The sequence below is a fragment of the Lagopus leucura genome, unplaced genomic scaffold, assembly GCF_019238085.1.
Source record: "Lagopus leucura isolate 7727_CA_CO unplaced genomic scaffold, USGS_WTPT01 Super-Scaffold_100036, whole genome shotgun sequence".
In the NCBI taxonomy this organism is placed as follows: Eukaryota; Metazoa; Chordata; class Aves; order Galliformes; family Phasianidae; genus Lagopus; species Lagopus leucura.
The window spans coordinates 2,136,398-2,158,134 of record NW_024962285.1 but is presented as its reverse complement, the minus strand read 5'-3'; the positions used below and the strand labels follow the sequence as shown (position 1 = coordinate 2,158,134).

The following is a 21,737-nucleotide window of genomic DNA, read 5'->3' as shown; positions in this document are numbered from 1 at the left end:
AAAGCCACATCTATTCATCAACTGAATGAAAGATTCTAAAGAGGCACAACCTAAGATTTGGTTTACATCCTTGTGATACTAGAATATGCAAACAAATTCAACTCTGTAGAGAACCAGTAGCACATGACCACAGCAAATTAGATCTTTTATAGCTTTGAAGCAGAAACAAATACATAATTTATGTACGTTTGAGTATATAGGCATAATAAACACAAATCTCAAGAGAAAAGCATGAACTGCTACCCTTTTCTAAAAGTTCAGCATTTAATTACGTTTCAAAACAAGCAGGAAGGTTGTGGAAAACAATGCATCATGAACAGTCTTTTATCTAAAACTGCAGCTGAGGAGGAAATCCAGGCCTAAAAATAGTTTTTCTCAGTTTTGGAGTCAGTCGAATAGTTTTGAAGAAACTTATTTGAAGAAAAATTAAACAATAATTTCTTCATCATCCTGTAACACCATCTTCCAGAACCATTTATGCTTGCCCTGCACACCTCTTAACTGTTTATTTGAAAACTTTATAAAGATTTTCTTATGTTCTTGATTTGAAGGATTTTTAGCTTTATGTATTTTTTTAATCACAGACTACTTACTGACAATGAAAATACACAGATTTAGTAATACCCACCATTGCAGATTTTTTACATGTGCTCAAAAGGCTGCTATCCACGGCACAGATTGCCCTAAGCAGAACACAAGAGGCAAGCACAAGGCAAATTTCATTTTGGTAGCATTCAGAAGCACAAAGAGGACAAGAACAAAGAAACAAACATGAGAAGTAAATGCATTCCTTTTTTCATAATTGTTAGACTGCTGGTTTTGATTTATTAATCTTTTGTAAGTGGAAAAATGAAACAGATTGACCATTACAGAAAACAAACAAACAAACAAAAAACCCTGCAAATTAAACTTATTCTAATGAAATTGCTTGCAAAGTGTGCTGCTTCATCAAGCACAACTTTCATCAAGGAGTCTGGACTACAGAGTACACATTTCTTTGAAGTAATGTGCTTAGAGGGTACTCCGAATTCAAAACACCTGAAAAGAAACTTCTTAAGCACTTACTACCATTATTTTTTTCTATTGCATATGTTTTTAAGGCCAGACAAGTTCCACCGAAAAGAAAGAGGCAAGCAAAATATGGCACTTTGTGTTCAACAGATTCAAGCAAATCTGAAATTGAGCTTCTTATTAATACTCGTGTTGCATCTAAATGATCACTACATTACAGCTGTGACAAGGCATACAGAAAACTTAAATAAAATGCCTGGAGGTTTGCAGTGAATCGTTTTTCATTTCTTCAGCAACTGTTGCACAGTGATTGATCTAGTGCACTGCAACAAGGGAATCTAGCAATTAAAGGCTTCCATGAATCTAGCATTAGATCCACAGATCCTTCTTACAGGAGCAAAATCAGTGGAAAACAAGGAAACAGCAAAACTGAGAAGTAAGCTGTGCAGAATTTATTCTTTGCTGAAAAACATGAAAAACCTGAATTCAGAGACTGTATGCATAATGCAGGATTATAATTCAATTAAGACAACTATTTCTCTGATCTTACAATTCTAAGGCATTTTGCAGATGTCTGTGAAACCCAGTGTGTAGAACAAGTGTCTTCCTGTTCGCCATATATTCTCAGCTCTCATTCTGTTGAAAGATACACTTAGACTTCTCTGTACAAAAACAGACTGCGCAAGGTAGGTCAAAAGATACACTGTTGTTCTAATGGAGTTTAAAACAAGGGGCACAAAATCAACATATACAATAAATACCTATACGTTACTATGGCAGTAAGAATAAATCCTAACTGCTAATCTTGTTTCCTTTATAAATGCTCAGACCCAAAAAGCATGGGGGAAAGGGATTCCCAGCTATGTCAGCCCAGAACTAGAGGCAGTGTCACACATGCAAGTTGTACAAGTTCTGATTCCACACTAGCACAGAGATTACTGCACTGCGCCTCTCTGCAGGAATAAACACACCCTTCCTCTGCCCTAAGAGTTCATCCACAAGATCATTCATCACTTGCAACTGTTTTGCTTCAGCTGTGTCAAAACTAATTCAGGTTTACTGATATTAGAAGCAAATAGAGCACTTACATAGAACAGGAGGGGGCAAGGTTATACAGATTTTGCTAGCACAGCCAGACAAATTAAATTGTTAACCCATGGCTACACAAAAGGTCACTTGTTAGCTTAGGGTTAACCAGAACTTCTTAGCTTATCTCTGACATGGTTTTGACCTCTCTTGTTAATTGTAGAAGTGTTTTCAGTTCAATTGGTGAGCTGTGTTTACATCTCCCACTTTCATAGTTTTTTTTCACTTGCTTTTGAAAAATTAGCAGCAAAATATCTTTCCTTTGTCAAAAACTAATTAGTATACAGTTATCTCCATGTTGTTATCTTGAGCGGAATAGACAGTAAAGACAAAGAGTAAGCAATTTCACCTGTTCCATGATGGAGGCATTTATGAAGAATGGAATTTTAAAACCTTTATTTAACTTTTTTTTTTTTTTTTCCCTTCAGATCATAAACCATTAATTCACAAAGCTTGTAAAAATACTCAATTCCTCTGCTTCTAGCAAGTCTTGTTAGAAGAAAGTACACAGACATCACTGGTAAAAGAGAAGAACTAGTCAAAGAGCACACAGAAACTTACTGGATTTGCAAACATGTTAGTAAGTTGTACCCAGAAATAACCATTTGTCATTGCACCATACTTCTGAGTGGGCCGTCCACACGGGACTTGTTTAACTCCTTTACTGTCCTAGTAGTAAGGGCGAGTTTTTAAGGGTATGGATGTGATGTATACTGCTGGTCTGAAGCATAAAATGTCCCCTTCTGCAGAAGAGAAACTTTAGTTTTAGCACCTGAGTTATAATCCAAAAAATGATTTCTCTGCATTGACTTTATTGTTTTCTTTACTTTGTTGTTGTTGTTTGACCAGAAGTGTTCAGGTTCACATAAAAATCTGTGGACTTAATTTAAACAACTAAGTTTAAGAGACAAACTAAATCTGAAGGCCTTGTAAAATACACATTCATTTTCAAAAGGGACCAAATATAAATCTCATCATTGAAAAGAACTATCCAAAAAACACGACTTATGTATAGTGACCTAAATAACATAAAGAATTAATGTTTGAAAAACTTCAAAAATTAGATTCTGAAATTAAAATTACCAAAATTCCATATACTTCTAAATTCTGAAGTCTTCCCAGTCTGTTACATTGACATTCTGTTTTGTGATCAAACTTCTCCAAAAGAAATCTAACAGGTACTATTCATCCAAGAGATAACATAAATCTAAACCAAGCTCCAAATTTTCATCTTTTTTTTTTTTTTTTTTTTTTTTTTTCTAAAGGAAATTAGGGTAATCTTCAATCATCTGAACAAAAGAATAAAAGAGCTCGCCCATTACTGTTCATTTTACTGGAGGTAAACACTTTTTAACTACGAAGGGCCTCCAAGTTGCTTTGTTACAGTATGCACAACTCCTTGGATTAAATTCAGATCCACATTCATTGGCTAGCTGCAAATACATCCCACTGTATGGTAGGTACAGTTTTCCTATATTTTTACATTATTTAACAAAAGTTCCATTCTTCTTAGTTTGCGCTTATTCTTTGGCATTGGCTTGTCATATAAGCCATTTTTGAGAAGATGCTCCTTGCTGTGATGGATCTGGGCTCCATGCTGAAGCTGGAAAGAGCACAAAGCTTGAAGGGGTCGTAGTATAGTCTGCAGAAAAAATGGAAGAGAGGGAGAAGGAAGAGATGAAAAAAAAAACAGTCTTTTCAATCTTCTAGTAGGCTATCTTGGAAACATCATTTATTCAAGAACTACTTAAAAAAAAGATAAACTACAATCGTTGGAGCCACAGAGAACATTTGTGAATAAGGGGAAAAAAAGCCACACATCCACCTGTCTGCTACACTTCTTTACTCCTTTTTTACAAAGACTCACCTCCAGTTCCAGCCACATTCTTTAAGTTTTAACTTGACCTTAGCAACTGACTACAGTCACTGCAGTGACTCAGCCAAATTGTAATAATAATAACAAAAAAAAGTAGCAGTAAAGAAACTGCTTGTGATTGCATGAAAATAACTTGAGGCAGGGTTTTACAAAGAGGACTCGTGATGAAGGTTGCTAGACTTCTGTACTGGGGACTACACTGCATCTCTCCTTCTGTATAGGAATACTATGCAGTATTAATGAAGCAACTTAAAGCCAACTTAACTCAAATGGTTACTAACTGTGCGTTCTTCATTTTCTGGTTGTCTGGGTCTGGTTCACAACTACTATTAGGTCTGCTTCAAAAGGCTTACTAAAATGTCACCCAAAAAAGAACATTACCTCTTTCATCATAGACTAGTGTGATCAAAACTTGCAAGGAAAAGGCTAATGTCCAATTAGCTTCCTTTGACCTAGGATAAACTTTAACTTAAGCACTGTTACACCCAAATTTCTCAAATGACACCTAAGTGTTGTGAGCACAAAGACACAAGCCAGTGGGTTGCATTCCATGCCTGCAGAAGTGCAGGAGCTCAGTAGGATAGTCTTACAAAAGCATTTCTCTCCAAGCTAGCTGTAACATCTGTAGTCTACAAGCCAGCTTTTGCAAAGGAAAACTTATTTTCCATGAACTAAAACACCTAATTGTCTACCTCAAACCAGATCAGCTATTGGGTTTTTTTTTGAGTTACAGAACACCTGGCTGCTCTTTGACTGCAGAAGATCATATTTACCTATTTAAAAAGATCATGATCATTAGACTTTAGTAAATATTTTCAGACTAACTACTACTAACTTTAACTTCTTAGAGTCTACCAGCAGTCATTCTCAAAGACTTTTATCAGCTCAGTAATTTTAAACTCATATCGCACCTGAACTTAAAAGGCAGTTAAGTACCTGAATATACTAATTAAGAAGAACAGAAACTTACTGAAGCCAACTTGCAAATTTTCCTAACTTCTCACATCTTGGAAGTAGTTTTCCTTTTTAAAAAATACATTAAAATGTACTTCAATAATTCTCAAGAGCTTCCAACTGATAGCACCTGAAATAACACTATTCCCCCCATCAGACTATGTAGAGACTGGTGAAAATATTTGAATGAGAAATCAGATGTGAAAATTGAACAAATTTGTATTTGATCTCAAATGATGTAAACTTTTACAGGTACACATACACATGCAAACATACATAAAATGTCTTACAGGATGCATGATTTAAGATAAATAGCCTGTACTGACTTTACTTAAGTTTATCTACTGTTCAAAAGAAGCAGAATAAAGTCAAAGGCACAAAACCTTCTAGATCCAGGCCTAAAATTCCAAACGTTGCCTACCTCAATACCAATGAATTAAATAACTAACGTGCCTTTTTGCCTTCAAGAAAATTAAAGACCAATGTGATTATAGGTTATATAATCATTCCCAAGTTTACTAACATTTTCTGCTGCCACAAAATGCTAATCATACTACAGAGTAAACATATCTTCAGTAACACAGGAGTATAGTATGTAAATTCAACATATTACAACAGAACATACAGTAAGCTAACACTGCACATAAAATACATCTAAATGCAATATTGTTAAGAAATAGCCTCCAAAAATCTGTTATATAAAAAAGAAATCAATCCAACACTACATTATGTAAATTAGACTACACATTCTTGGTAAACAATCTATGATCATTTGTTTTGAAGTTTTGCAATAAGAAATGTCAAAAACACAGGAGGAGGTAACTATCACAGCGCATCCATGCACCATGTGCACATACAACATACACCACACTACAGCACAGTTTTGGACTAAGTCTTTAATTTCTACATGTTTTTATTCTACATTGTGGGCAGTATAACATATACTTGGTGCTTCATCAAACAATTTCTTAACAAATGCATGGATTAAGAGAATCTGAGTAATTCTTCCCAAGACATTTCAAACTGCAAGGAAGTAGCATAAGATGACAGCATGCAATGAGAGAGGAAAATGAGATAGAAGGGAAGAACGAACTGGACGAAACAGAGATGCTGAGTTAAAAATATGTAAAAGCTACAAGAGAGGAATAGTGAATTAACAAGTCAAAACAAAAGAGGGAAGAAGGGAGATTGACTAGCAAGTACAAGAAAAACAGAACTCAAATCAAGAGAAAAACAAAACTGAAAACCGCGCAGCACAAAATGGAAGTTTGATAAAGATTATCCCTAAGACAGCACAGTGAAGACCTGCAAAAGTTGCAAAGGTGTCTCAGGAAAGCAGTAGGTAAAGCTAGAAAAGAAAAAAGAAGGGGGGAAAAAAAAAAAAGAAAAAAGGAACTGAGAAACTGAGTTGGGAATGTAACAATGGGAAGTTGTTATCAATGAGCAATCTTCTCCAAACACAAAATGGAGCATGACTGCAGGCAAAACTGGTCTGTACAGCAAATTCTGCATTCATCCATATTTCAGCACTAAATACTTTTTTTTTTTTTTTTTTTACAGGCGATGATCAAACAACTACTGGTATCTTTAACATCATTAAGGCAAGATTTTTATCTGCGAGCTCTCTCCAGGAAAAGCCAATCCTTAGTGGCCAAAGAGCCGATCTAATTCCATCATGGGACAAGACAAAATATATTGTACTGCCATTTACAGTTCTGAAAACAAAACTGTCAAAGCAATCAAAACCAGTAAATCTAATTCCACCAGCAATCTGACAGCTATGTTGAACACAGCACAGGAAAACTAAATAAACTTTTCAGAGTTACAGGAGTCATAAAAACTCAAAATACTAAACAAATAGCTGTAGAAAACTAGTTTCTACTGGTAGTCCCTTTTTAGTTTGCTTTCTCAGTTTGACAAAACTGTCAAATGCTTGATAAACTTGTCAAATGTTTGATAAATCTTACGATTTTCATTGTCAAATGCTGTATTAATAGCTAAGTAACTTTGCTACCATTTGCTACCATTCCACTATTCACAACAGAAAAACTTGTGTATTTGAAATTAGTTACATACCTCTTGTATATTCTTATTTTTTTCCATGATAGTGAGAGCAACAGCAGCACATTCAAGTGTAGAGAGACAGCTGTTTGTTGGCTGTGTACGAATTACGTATTGACTTGAAATGTTGGTTTTTAACTGCACCTGAAAAACAGCAAACTCTACTAAAATGAACTGGTCAGTATATCAAATATATTTCTTAGCTTCATGCAGTTCTGCCTCCCAGTAGCCAATGACCTTATAATCTGTTAAGTATACAGCCTACAAGTCACCATCTGAGACAAGAACTGCACGTTCATTATTGTACAAACATGTAAAGAAAACACAAGTGTATGTCAGAGACAGATTGAATGAAACAAAGGTTGTACAGCACGCTTAAGTAGTTTTTCTTCTGCACTTTTCATAAGCAAAAAAACCAGGAAACATTAATTTTAGTTACCGATTTCACTTGCCATGCAAATTCTATAACAAAACAAAATTATTCACATGTTTGTTCATTGCACACTCTAACACAAAAAGGATTCTATACAGTACCCAATGGACACACATCATACTGTAAAATAACTGTGTAATCACTGATACTATTTCCCCTGGTTAAAAACTGCCATTTTCTAAAAGACTTAAGTTATACATTTATTCATACAATACATCTCTGATTAGAGCAATTTGCTTATTTGTATCATGTTTGAAATTGATCTATTGGCTCTGCATCAAGCAATAACCACTTTATACTACCTCACAATTTAGAGGTACATCAGAAGAAGAAAGTTAATTCAACCAATTGCCTATTTCATTAGCTACAAAAGCTTTTACTGCATTTCTAAACGGCCATAAATTTTTGAGTTTCTTTTAAAGTAAGATATAGTATGGTGTAACAAACCCTAATGAGTTACTATTAAAGTTCAAACCAATTCATTTTCCCTATCTGAATCTCTAATAAAGTACTATTTATTTTTTCCATCTTCTATGGAAAATGGATTACTTTTTTCCCTGGCTAACACGATATTGCTCCCATTTTCCACTAGCAGTGGAAAAACTAAAGGTTTCACTATTACTTGCTTTATTCAGACTTTTCCCTCTTCTTTCTATTTGCAGTGAATCATTTTCCTCTATCTCTATCACATGTAATTACCCCATTTTAAAAGTTCAAGATCTCTAATTTATAAAAGGAAACCTCCAAGCTAGAGGGGAACCTTGAAAAAATTAGATCAAATTCTAACACTTTCCTGTCCTCAATTTAATGGAAGCTAAAAAAAATAAAAAATAAAAAAAATAAAAATCCCCAAAACAAGAGCCATCTGAAAAGGCAGAGCCATTCTAAAAAGGCAAAGTAAACCACCTATAAAAGCTAACATACTCAACATACTCAAGCAAAAATAAGGAAAAGACAAAAATGTAATTTTGAGACAGAAGGTCCTGACTCTTTTGTCAAAGGAAACTGCCTTGTCATTTTTTTTTTAAATGCCTTTCTTCTTTCTGGATGGGACAAAATTGAAGGGCAAAATTATGCACGCGTCAGAATGTTTTTAAAGTTTTCAGTATGGATTGTTTAGTTTGGAGAGGCATTTTCACAGGTATGAACTTGCTCTTATCAACTACTTCCTGCAATTTGTTACAGCAGTAAAAAGTGAGAGAAACAGATTAAGGATAGAAAATGTAGACTTTGGATTGCAGTGTATATAATGAGAAGTAAGGAAAAACGAAATGAATATATTCACATTTTCATCTGTCATTCCTTAACGCTCACTTTATGCTTACCTTCCCTTTCTGCGATCACGTAAGGATGTCCAGAAATCTAGTTAATTGCAATTATACACAGATCTATTCTAACAGGAGCTTTTAGTCCCTCAGAGCTGCTTACAATATTATCAAAACAAACCAAAGCTGTCCAACACAACTGCAACACAAACCCTGCTGCTCCAGGACTAGCCTGAGCAGGGCAGATACCTAACCCCGTTTTCTTACCATGAGGCAATCACTGTCTCCACTGAGTATCTCCACAGAGACTTCATCACCCACCCAAAGGTGCACTGCCTTCCCCCTCCTCAGACACAGACAACAGTGCCTTAAGGCTTCTTTCATTCTTTCCTTTGTAGGAGCTGTCTGGAAAAATTTCTATCTGCTAGTTTCTATGTTACATTGCTTACGGGTCGTGCAGAGTAACTTTTAAGTCGTAAGTATTCCAGAGAGAGGAAAATTATTCATGATTGCAAAAGAACTTTTAGGGAAGAAACGCTGCCTTTGCTCTGCCTTACACTCTGAAGTCCAAAAGTCTGTAAAGTACAGAATTCAAACAGCTGACATTGTACAGAAGGGCAAATTTGTATTTCTAAGAGCAAGAGGAACCAAATTCCTTCTTCTTTCTTGGGGATAATGAGAGGATGGAAATCAAGTAGTTTCCATCCTCAGACGTGGCTGGGAGGCGGATGACACTACCCTGTTCTGCCAGCAGGCCTAATCCTTTCCTTGCCTTTTGAGGAGCTGAATTAATGGTCTCCAAGGTCCCTTCAGGAAGTTCTCCAGTACCTAGACAGGTTATTTCTCTGTTACGTGTGTATCTCAAATCCAGCTGAACAGATTTAATTCTCACTTAAGGAAGCAGTGCAAATGAAATCAGACTGCCTATCCCAGTGCTACAATTCAAAATCTCAGAATGGGTGTAGATAAGCAATATATTAAAGTACACTTCAGAAAGATAATCATAGTATTTTATAATCATTTCACTGCAAAACAAAGGTATAGTGATAAAGAAATAACATACTCAAAATAATTTGCAAACATATGCATGTTTTGGAATGTTTTCAGTTATTGACAAAATACAGCAATGTCAGGTTGAAAAAACAGCAATCCATTTAACACTGCTTATCAGAATGAATAGCATAAGACAGAAGATGGAGATATCTCAAGCAATTCAAATTAGAGAGAGGTATTAAGCTGAATGGAACAACTCACTGCAATTCAGACTGAACACTGAAATTAGGATATCTATACAACACATACAGCAAAGTTTTCTGTTTGTAAATCAAGACTCGGAGTTTCCAGAAACCTGCATGCCAGCAGTTCTCACACCTTATTACACTAACTAGTGGAATGCAGGATTCAGTGTTGGCTCTCTAGTGTCTCCGAGCATTTGCAGAGCATTAGAATCACAATAGAAACAGTGGTCCTTCACAGTTTCTCGGGTGCTGGGTTTTTCTTCAGGGCCCTCTCTGGAGATGGCGCTGGACACAACACCCTAGTGGATGATCCAGCTGAGCTGTTGAGAACTGAGGAAAGCAAAGATTGGCTTTGATATGGTGAAATATTTACTGATGGAAATTTTACAAAATTCAGTCAGTTAAGGCAGGCAAGGGAACTCTGCTCTTATTTTAGATAGTAGGACTGGAAGTCTTGCAGAAAGCTTGCGTGTTACCCTCAGTCCCCACCTCAATGTCAGTTTCCTTTTCACCTTTTCAATGCCAGTTTCTCCATCAGTATTTTTACTAGCTTTATTCTCTAAAGAGAATCCAGCATTATGCACTATATTTGGAAAACAATGCATCCCAAGGAACAAAGAAAAGCTAGGGTTAGTACATCCGTCTATGAGAGCACTCTTTCAACAGTTCTTAGTTTCCTCTGCTATTTCTGCAATTAGACCATAGCCGCACCAAGATACAAAGAGGAACAAAATATCCTTCTGTGGCTTCAATGAAAATCCCAGTACTTGTTTTAAAGCCCCCTCTTCCTTTACTTGTGTTGACAGAAATTCTGAAATTTAGGCTTATGTTTCAGAATTGATTTGCTCTGCTCTAGCAGAAGGATCAAAGAAAGGGCCATCAGTCGTACTTTTTAACTTATGCAGTGGTTGCAACTTCACATTTCACACATGCGGTTACTCCAATTATCTTCCAGAAAAAAAGCCCTTTTTTTTTTTTTTTTTTTTTTTTTTTAAAGGAACTCAAAGAGCATAAAATAACAGAAAGTCTGAAAAAAAAACTGTCGTTTTGGTCTTCATTCCAGAAACTAAGGAAAATCGCTTTTAAGGAACAGCACTGTCTGTGTGCTACTCCACAAATACACCCCAACAGGAAAAAGAAATGGGCATGGGAAAGATCCCTCACTCAGCAACCAGCTGGCAAGCACTTTTTACCTGTAAGCCAATATAAACTGTGTTCTATATATTAAAGCACAGAAAACTCAAGCAGTTAAATAAAGTTCCCTTCGTGACAGAGAAAATAACCTGAGTGAAGTTAGCCTCAGCATGCCACTGAAATTTAGATCAGAAATATGAATAAGTTATTTCATTCAAAATCTTGGCTTTAATTTAAAGTGACATCTTAAGAGCACTGTTTTCGAGCACTGCAGGGAACAACTGCCATGAAACTGGCACAAACGGATAGCCTGAAAAAGTAAATGGATGTCACAAAGAAACCTCTGCCCACTCTGCATGTTTTCTAATTGAATACTTAGGTGTATCTGTGACATTGCTGCGTGTGCTCCATGTACCATTTGTTGCAGCAAACCACAAATCTTATTGCGACTTTCAGGTAAGCCTTAAGAAAGCAGTTTGTCCCATTTCTATGAGATAACAATGTATTTTCCACGTTTTTGTGGATATTTCACAATGACCACCAGAAATCACTCTGTGTACCCCACAAACCTTCCTCTTGGCAATGTATGACTTGTACCTCTACAAGTCATACATTCAGTAATGTATACTACTGATATATGTGTATATGATATAGTAACAAGGCATGTTATTCCATATGAAGTTAAGGTATTTTAAAACACAACTTTCTCAAAGATGAAAAAGCTAATTCAAGATATTTAGTACATCTGCAGAGCGTTTTGAGCAAGTCCAGCAACTACCAGTTCCTTATGAAAAACAATTCTCTTCACACAGTACAGAGCAAAAGAGCTACAAAAACATACAGAATAGTTTTCAGTGTCTTCATCTGTTTTATAAAACTATTTACAACTGGTTCTTCTCGCCTATGGAATCATTCATGAAGTGTTCTTTACCAGGAAAACTGTCACTGCAGTTTTCAAATAAAATTTTGAGCATCTTCTCAGAAAACCTAAGAGCAAATCACAGCTTAGCACTTGTCACGTATTAGAAATATCAAATAAAACTGACTCTTCATTACAGTAACAGAGACACCTGCAAACTTCGGTAGTTTTGGAAGTATCACCAAAATCTGCATGCATGTACCCCGCTTCTCTGAAAGAAAAGATGGGCTTTTCTGAAAGAAAATCTTGGGCTAGATGTCAGGAAATACCTTGAGCTCATCAAATCACAGTGTCAATTTAGGCAGGTCTCCTTCCTTTTCTGGTCACCAAGTTCTCAATCGATAAAAAAAAGAGGGAAGGGATGGTCAAGGATCTGAAGAGAAAAGCATAACAGCAAGTGCTACTGAAGATGAGCAGTACTTCCTTCCTCCTTTGTATGCAGCAGTGTGGGTGTGTGACATGTTGTTTAAAAACCAATGAGAACAAGGAGAAAAAAAGTAAGAAGTAATTATTTTCATCTTATATGGGGGAAAAAGAAAACAGGGATCCCTTTATTCTTTTCCCTGTATTTCTTGTATGAAGAAGGTATTATTATTCTAAAATACAAGAGCTGCTCCAAAAGTAATGCCTCCTATTATATTACGTTAGCCCATGACCTCAGAGGCAGATGGTGGAATGGCAGTAGAGGTTGAATCTTCCCACCAATATCCCATTTCATGTTGTTGTTCTGTGACAGATGGCAGCAGAGGGGCAGGCTGACAGAATGGCATCTGACATGGAAGTGCTTATGGAGCAAAGGTGAATTCCTCCATGTGGAAAAAATGGCACTCACTGGCATTCTTTGTTGCTTGCTTAACATTTATGGGGATCAAACAGTGGATGTGAGCACAGACAGGTGGAGGGTGGTGTGTTTCAGCACTGGCAATAGAGATGTGAAAGACAGCCATGCAGATTTTTATGAGCATGGTATGCAGGCTCTTGCCCATCTCTGCCATAAATGCACAGCTAACTACTGTGATTCACTGAAAAGCAGCTTTTTGTAGCTGACGATCTGCCCTATCAAATAGCATTACTGTGCTCTTCGTATCTGTTGTAGTTTCCACAGAAATAAATAGGAAGCATTACTTTTGGAATAACCTACATCCTGCAACCTTCGGTAACACGGGTAACTGAAATGAAGACCAAGCGCACACAAGGTGAAGTTCTAATTTAATGGTATCTCAAATTTCTGTAAGGTAAGCTGAGGCTGACCCAAATGGCTAACACAGAATTCAGAGCTAACAGTGAAACTGTAAAGAAAGGAAAATCCTCACAGCTCAGATAAAATAAAAGATAGGACTGTTCTCGTGGCATTTAGACTGTACTGCCTCCAAATAACTGAAGTATCATCTGGTTTTGGTCTCATCTTTTGAAACTGCTGTTTTTAGCTAAACCTAAGAAATGATGCAATTATTATGTTAAAATAATCACATTTTAATGTGACTTTTACTGGGCACTTCATAAAATACCTCTGCATTTTTAGTTAGTTTCCATTCATTGCGATTTTGTACTCAGAGCAAGGAAAGATACAGAAATTATTTTTGGCAATATCCCTCTTGCTCTGCTTGCATTTCAAAAACTAATGTCAGGCAACAGATCTATGTTTTATGCAGCGCTATTCTTTTAATAATTAATACAGCAGAAAAGTGCTGCAAGTAAATTTAGCCAGTGAGCAGAGTACCAGTGTAGAGAATGGGGTCACGAAATGAAAATAGAAAATTTAATTAAATAAATTGTCACAGCCACTTAACTTTAATTACCTGTAAACATCAGAAAATTGAAAAGAGAAATTAAATACCTTAGTGTCATAAAGTAGCATTAATGCAATGGCATTGTTCTTTGGAACCTACTAATTCTCCTTTTTCTGGTTTCTTTTTTTCCTATTAAATTTAAATAGTCCTTCCATGGAAGCAGGAGAGTAAGCACAGGAAGCCTTGAAAACTTCAATGGTGCACAAGGGAGTGTGTAAAGAAAGACTAAGAGAAGAAAACCACATTGCTTTTTTTTTCCCTTGTTTTTGAAAGAAAGCTCAATCAAAACAAAAATCACTTCTAGTTTCTTTTTTGCAAAGCGTTCATGTCCCATGAGAGTTTCAGCATGTGCACAATGGAGCAAAGCCTGCAACTGCTTCTGAGTTTTCCAACAGCAGAATACTCTTCTTTGTACATGTGAAATACAAGCAAAGAGTTTAACAACAGCTAAGAAGGAAATGGCAGAGAAATAAATTCAAAGCAAAGCTTCCACCCACAACTCAAGAGTGACAGTGGCATACACGACTGATGTCTGGCAAATCACTGAGACCTTTCAGTCATAAAGGAAATGTCACCATACTGAGGCAATAAACACATACTTATGAACAGAAAAATGTCAAAGCGGACAAATGTAATTCAAATTAACCTAAATGTCAGACGGACAGGCTCCTGTTGATTGCTTGTATCTCCACCTGCATAAAGTCTTGAGTCGAGGTAATTCTCCATGCTTGCTCACCGACCTCAGTCTTCTCAGAAAGCAGTTTCAGACCATCCTTGCATAGAATACTTTCTCCTTAGAGGCCAAGACATTCATTTAACGTTTAAGTCATGATGACATACTAACTAAAACACACCAAATTTAAAACACATCAGAATATGTAACAGATTTCTATCACTGAAATCATTACAAGTCATTATAAAGTACGACATCTCAATGCTCTCAGTCCTTTCACCCCCCATTTTGTATTGGCAATGGATGTTGCCTCAACCCATGTGCAAAATCTTGCATTTGGATTAAATATCCCCCTGTGCTCTCAAAAAAAAAAAAAAAAAAAAAAAGCAGTGGGATTGGAAACATGATCTTTAGCTCTCCTCCTTTTAATGACTTCTATGACTCTATCACCATTTGATTCAAAAAAACACTTCCTATCAAAGAAAGTTCACACCTTTATCCATTACAGCTCATCAGCCAACTCTTTCAAGGCTATACTCATTATTACTGGAAAAATAAGAGAATGAAGTTCAGTTTGTTCTCAACTACGTATGCTGCCAATTTTGCACTGATTACAACAATGCTGCAAGCAGAAGAGCTGGCCAAAGCCCCTGATATCAACTAAAATTCTATGCCCTATACCAGCTGACATTTTTTCCTACCTACTACACACTTCACATTAAACCAGATGGCATTTTTTTAATTTCACGTCTAGCATTTAATATCTCCTTGCATTCCCATCAGCTTCTCCAAGCAAGCAATTCCAGCAGCAGCTGCTGCTGAATGAACTGCTGCAGACGAATGCCCAAAAGAACTAGTTTTCTTCCTTCCTTCCTTTCTTTCTTCTTTTCTTCCTATCTCCCTCCCTCCCTTCCTTTACTTCCTTCTTTTCTTCCTTCCTCACTTTTTCAAAAGCATGTTTTGTGCCAGCTTGCTAGATGAAAGGTTTCTCACCTTGCTCCTCCATCTGTCAGCACAGTGCCTCCTGCTCTGAGTGCTGGCGCAGCACTCAAGAAGGTTCTGACAACAGTCTGAGCAACCTTCCACTGACTTACACAAGAAGGATGGGAAGGCTCTCCAAAGTGTTTTTGAACCTATACTCACCCAGCAGAGGCTGCACAGAAACTATGAAGTCCACCAAGCAAGTGCAGTTCATTCTGGACAGAGTGAAGAAACAAGGTAAATTGCCTATAAATTCTTACAGCTGATCTTGATGTGAGAGACACTGTGGAAGTCAAAACTCCGTAAAACTAAGGCAACAGTTTGTGTTCACAACTGAACAAGCATATTAAAAAATCATCAGTGATTAACAGGGAAGAAACAGAAATGCTCGAATGCTACATAAATACTTTATCACAGTTTTCCAAACTGTAAGAAAGCAGCCATGTTTCTCCAAAGCTGAGAATAAAAATCACAGAATGGCCTGAGTTGCAAAGGAGCACAGTGCTCATCCAGTTCCAATCCCCTGCTGTGTGCAGGTCGCCAACCAGCAGCCCAGGCTGCCCAGAGCCACATCCAGCCTGGCCTTGAATGCCTGCAGGGATGGGGCATCCACAGCCTCCTTGGGCAACCTGTTCCAGTGCCTCACCACCCTCTGGCTGAAGAACTTCCTCCTCATATCCAACCTAAACCTCCCCTGTCTCAGTTTAAAACCATTCCCCAATGTCCTATCACCACACTAAGTAGTACAATACACCACAATAAGGAGCTTCCCTCTTTTGTCAAAGTTCTGTGTCACTGACTGCAGTTTTAGGCAGCATATCACTTTGATGATTCAAACCCCCTTGGACCATTTTAAAAGGCAATGTATGAACTGTGAAGTGGCATCAGTGCCTCTAATTCACCAATTTCTGAGGTCAGAGATCATAACTTTCTGTCATAAGGAGCATCTCAGGTAATACTTTCTATTGAAAACAATGAAGTTTTTTCAAGATTTTTTGAAGTACTGTGGAAGTATAAATAACAAACAGATTATATTATTTAGAAACTGAAGGATATTTTGTGAAATGTGCCCATCTTATGCATGGAGTAAGCACTATACAAAAAGGCCAAACAGAACAAACTGCTCTGAAAGTCTTCATTTAAAACAATCATTTGCCTGAGAAAAAATGCAGCTTCTTGAAAATTTTAATAGTTTTAAGGCTACATAATTATAAATCACCTTCTACCACGGGATTTCTAGGGTTTTGTATAAATATTTGCATCTGGAAATAAAAAATAAAATAAAATCTATCTATTGGTAGGTCAGTTTTAGGTCACTTCTTTCTATTTCATTTTATAGTTCAACAATGCATAACAATGAACACTTAATTCAGCTGGAAAAATTACGGAAATTGATTTGATGAGAATGTTTAATTACTTTGGAAGAATTCAGCTAGGGTGCTTGAACTAACAGACCATAACATGCTGAAAGACATCATAAAAACCTTGGGTTTTTTTTGTTGTTGTTGTTTAAATTAGTTGAAAGCACTTAAGCAAAACAGCATCTCCAACCACAGTGCATCCCTAAAGTCATCTTCTTTCCAGCCATAGAGCTAGAAACTTGGTCTTCCTTGAGAGAAACCTGCTGACTGCTTCATGTACACAGCACTAATGATGTGAAATAACCTATCTTAAAGGGAAAACATCATGCCATATAGCTTGCCACCTATTGCACTTGTCTCCTCAGATCCTGGTTGCCTCATACAGTGACAAAAACTTAGGAAGGCACTGCCCCATTTCACTCATGGGGAAAGGTAATATGATGCTTCTCATGCATTTCTGAGCTTGTGGGAGTCCCCACAAGTTAAGATCATGGACCAGAGAGGAAGACCTTGAACCTGTGCATCAGAGGCAGCAGGGGAGAGCTTGGTGTGAGAAGGTACCTTGTGCTGGGCACAGCTTTTTACAGACAGCTCCAGGGGTCCTGCTTTGAGGCCATGGCACAGTGACCATGACCATCACTACAAGCAGACCAGGACAACTTAGTAAATCTGAGAAGTACAGCCAACAGACATTGCTGGAGTTCCAGTGAGCGCTCAGTGCAAAAGGGAATCAGCAGCCATTGGTGCTGAAGCTGCGTGGCAACCTGTGAAATTACAGAAGGGAGGTTCTGTTGCCTCTGTAATGACAATGCAGATTCTGGGAAACCAGAGCAAGAAAGATGACGATGACAACATCAGAAAGCAGAGTCCTGGGGACTGTGGGCCTTCAATACTGTAAGTGCTGTCCTCCATAGGAGAAAGAGCCACCAGCTGACAGAGGGGTATCACAGAACCACAAAACTCCCTGAGCTGTCAGGGACCCACACAGATCATTGAGTTCAACTCCTGGCTTCACAAAGAACTGCCCAAAATTCAAACCCAAAGTCTGAGAGCACTGGCCAACAGCTTATTGAGTTCTGTCAGGCTTGGTTGGCCAGTGGATGTCAGAATTCTTTTTCAAATGCTTCATTTTGCTTTAAAGGAAGCTACAAGTGTAGCCTCCATGTGGAGCAATCCTACTGCTCCCACAAATGAGTCATCCCCCTGGAGTGCCAAAATATGGAAACTGTGGTTGTAGATATTCAACCAGCTATAATATTACAGATGTGTGTTTTGTAGACACATAGGTGGATGCTGTTGAAATGTATTAAACTCTATCCTGGTGCACAGCAACACTGGGCAGAGATTGTAAAGTACAGAGATGTCAAAACTATTGTAAATCCTTTCAGGCTTGGTGTTGCACAGGAGCAATAGGTGGAATGCACTTCACTGAATGCATGTACACAAATCCATTCCTATTACCCGTTGGCAGGGTAGAATTTACAACATGTCTATTGAAGTTGTGATGATGGTAAAAGAGTCATGCCACACGTAGCATGCCATAGGTTCCTGCTGGACCTGCAGTAGACCTACTGCTAAGTCTATCAGTCAAGCACACAACACCTCTGAACCAACCACGAAGTTAGTAGCTAACCCTGGCTCTGACCAACCCCACACTTAAGTGCTTAGTTGTAATGGTGTGCAGAATAAAATTGTGGAGAGACTCCCCTACGTCTCTGTTTGACTATTTCTTTTTGATACTTGAGTCAGAAATTAGAAATGTACTAAATGACAGTAAAATAAATTGAAATTAATGTTTTCTTAGCTTCCAAGAACTCACAGATTTCACAGGCTTGAGTGATTTCTTGGCATTCAACAATTTAATACCTGATGGCTTTTTCTGCCATTATTTTGTCCAGTTGCATTCTGATCTTGCAACCTATCCAAAATAACAGCAAAGAATTCCCTATCTTTGTAAAACATGTAAAGAACTATCATTTCTTCATCAGAATTTCTGAGTTCTGTTGCTTTTGACGGCTTTTAGTTCATGTATTAGCAGAGATGATCACCAGTTGGTGCATATTTACCCCTTTTGCGTCACTCATGCATTTACAAAACTCAGCCAGTTGTCTTTATAGCTAAAAAGTCATGGAGCTTACTCTGCCACTCCTTATTAGCATCACCCACCCCATACTTCAATCACTTGCTCGCTTTTCTTGAAACTCTTCTACATGTTTGCCTTTTTTTTTTTCCATGCTGTGTGGCTGAGTGAGATAGTGAGCATGAAAGCCAGAAGTTCTGCAACTAAACTTAATTTTTCATTGTTTTTTTTTTTGGCACTGAATTGAAGAATATGCATCACTTGTATTATATACGTATATATACATACACGCATACAAAACTAACACTTGTTTTACATATATACACACATATATATACACACATATATATAAAATGTCATTACTGTTATTCCTTCCTTCCTTCCTTTTCTGTCTTAGTAAATAGTTTTATCTCAACATGCAATTCTACTTTCTCCAATATTTTTCTTCTATCCCATAGTGAGGGGGAAGAGTGACTGAAAAGCTGTGCAGTGTTTAGCTGCTTACTGCTTAAGCCACAACAAGCAGGATATAAATTCCTCTTTCATACCAGGTCTTAAAATCAACTACGCAGCATTTTTATAGTTCAGAATTTTTAATAAATTACTCTTTCTTTCTACGAGTATACAGCATAAATGTAATTATCCCACTGAGTTCTTCACTGTCTGTTTAAAAAACAGAAAAACAAGATAATAAGTGACAGAAATAATCTGTTCGTGTAGGTGAACAGGTTTTTTTGCAGCTTTTTTTGGTGATTAAGTAGGAGAAGGTCAAATACTCTTTTTAGCCATCTGCTCCCACTATGCTCTGCTTATCTCCTCATTAACAGAAGCAGCTTCACCCACTGTGTTCTGTGACTGCTTCATACAATAAACCAGCAGTCTAACTGAGCCAAACATGCTGGCTGTGCAAACCAGCTCATTCATCCCTCCGAACTAATTGCAACCACTGGCTCAAGTTAATGCAATACTTTTTCTGTATCAGCTTTGCAAACCACAGCAGCTGTTGCAAGAAAGCCTGCAGTGCATACCCTAATGCTTCTGGACTCCTTCTCAGTGGTGACTGTGCGGAACATCCTGGGCTAATGTGCTTCTCGAAAGGGTGCCAACTGATGGCACAGAAGGCACAACCATTACAATCATGCATAAACTACAGAAGTCACCTTAGGCCATATGTCTCGTAAGTTCCTGTTACAAAGTTTTTCCGAGCTCATTTTTCATTAAAAAAAAAAAATCAGACAAAAAGAATGATTCTGCACCAAGACTTTGGTGCAGAATGGTGTGTTGTAACCATCTCACTATCAGAAAAAGCCTTTTGTTCTAACGGTTTGTATTTCATTTACAGGTAACCTCCATAGGAATCAAACCACTTTAGCATCTCCTTTAGATCTACCTCACTCTCCTTCTACAATAACAAACTTCCAAATGTCCAGATCCAATGATATTCTGACCACTGTGATCTTGCAAAACTGCATTACAAACCCAGACTTGCAAAACATGAAACAAAAATTATTCAGCAGAGAATCATTCACAGAATATTTAGACACAAATTATAATGTACATTTGTCCATGAGTGACTCTTTCTTTCCCCCCTAATTCCAGCATAAATATTTATTTAACTGAATGTACAGCAAACTATCTCAGTCTGAAAGCAGGACGAACCACACACTCAGAACAGGAGTCACCAGCTACGAATCCACAACCCTGCATCTCTGCCATTACAGCCCAAACTTGGACTTAATATTGTACTTCCAGAACTGCACAAGCAAAGAAGGAAAAACAATCAAATTGCTAACTATAACCTTTAAGATTTGATAAAAGTGGTGAAAGTCAATTAGGTGACGCTTCAACAGTGCACAACTTTTCTTCTGCAGGAAGCTGCATATGCACTTGAGTTTCTAACTAACACTATCACTAAAAGCTACAGACAGCTGAAAGCAATCTAAATAACTGCAAGTATCAACTGGCCTATAATTAAAAAATAAGACTAAATATTGGTCTTTGTTCTGGTATTTCATAACAACCAAACTAACCATCAGTTCCAAAACTACCTTAATCCATACGTTAATTCTTAATACTTCAAGAGTCTTCACGCTCTTCATTTTCAAAAGAATTTAAACTAAAGCAGAAGTTGCTTTGGTATCCCAGTAGGATAAGATAAAGGTTAAGCAAGAGCAGAATTTACACAGATACCATATTTACCAAGTGCTACGATTGCCAGTTCAAGCCAAATACTTCAGTTTTATACATAATACAGATTCTTTTCGTGCCACTGCATTTACATTGTGCATCTATCAGCTTTTTTTGCTCTGCTGCAGATTTCAATTTTGTGCTTAAACACCTTTTGCTTTTTAACTATTAAGAAAAAGTGGTTTGGCTATAACCCTTCTGATTTTTTAGTGCTCAACGAATTCTGCTGGTTTGTGCATGTCTTACCATGTTCTTTATATTCATTCAATAAAGTTGGAATCTTAGCACAGGGGACAAACTTCCCTGTACCGCAGCATGAAGCCATTTAAGTGTTTGAGAAACACTTTATTTCCAATACTTTTCCATAGTGGAAATACAACGTCCTAATTTTCTCAGCTACACCGAAGTGTTAGCTGTTGCAATCAAATTCTGCTTCACTGGCACTGGTTTTTTTGTTTGCTTGTTTGTTTTTATAACAGTAATTTGGAACAATGAAGCAGTGAGAAATAAGTACTAAGAAGGAAAAAATAAAATGAGCTTAAATTCACTGCAAATCAACTCAAGTAATACAGATACAATAATTGGCAAAATATTAGCTTTTTATGAGTAAAGGAATACCAGCAATTTCTTTCACATTCTGGCATTTTTTTCCAGTGGGTCATTTAGAACGTAAGTTTACCTTACATAT

General features: G+C 37.2%; 1 protein-coding gene across 1 annotated transcript in view; it reads right to left on the bottom strand.

Annotated features, from left to right (window-relative positions):
• Positions 1-250: 250 nt before the first annotated feature.
• The window catches only part of DTWD2 (DTW domain containing 2), a 65,044-nt gene continuing 43,557 nt past the window's right edge, over positions 251-21,737 (bottom strand). Inside the window, exons 5-6 of the mRNA XM_042882807.1 lie at positions 7,004-7,132; positions 251-3,739 (exon numbers count right to left, since the gene is read on the bottom strand). Coding sequence (XP_042738741.1) covers positions 3,569-3,739; positions 7,004-7,132 — 300 coding nt within the window. The 3' untranslated portion in view covers positions 251-3,568. The remainder of the gene's footprint in view (positions 3,740-7,003; positions 7,133-21,737) is intronic.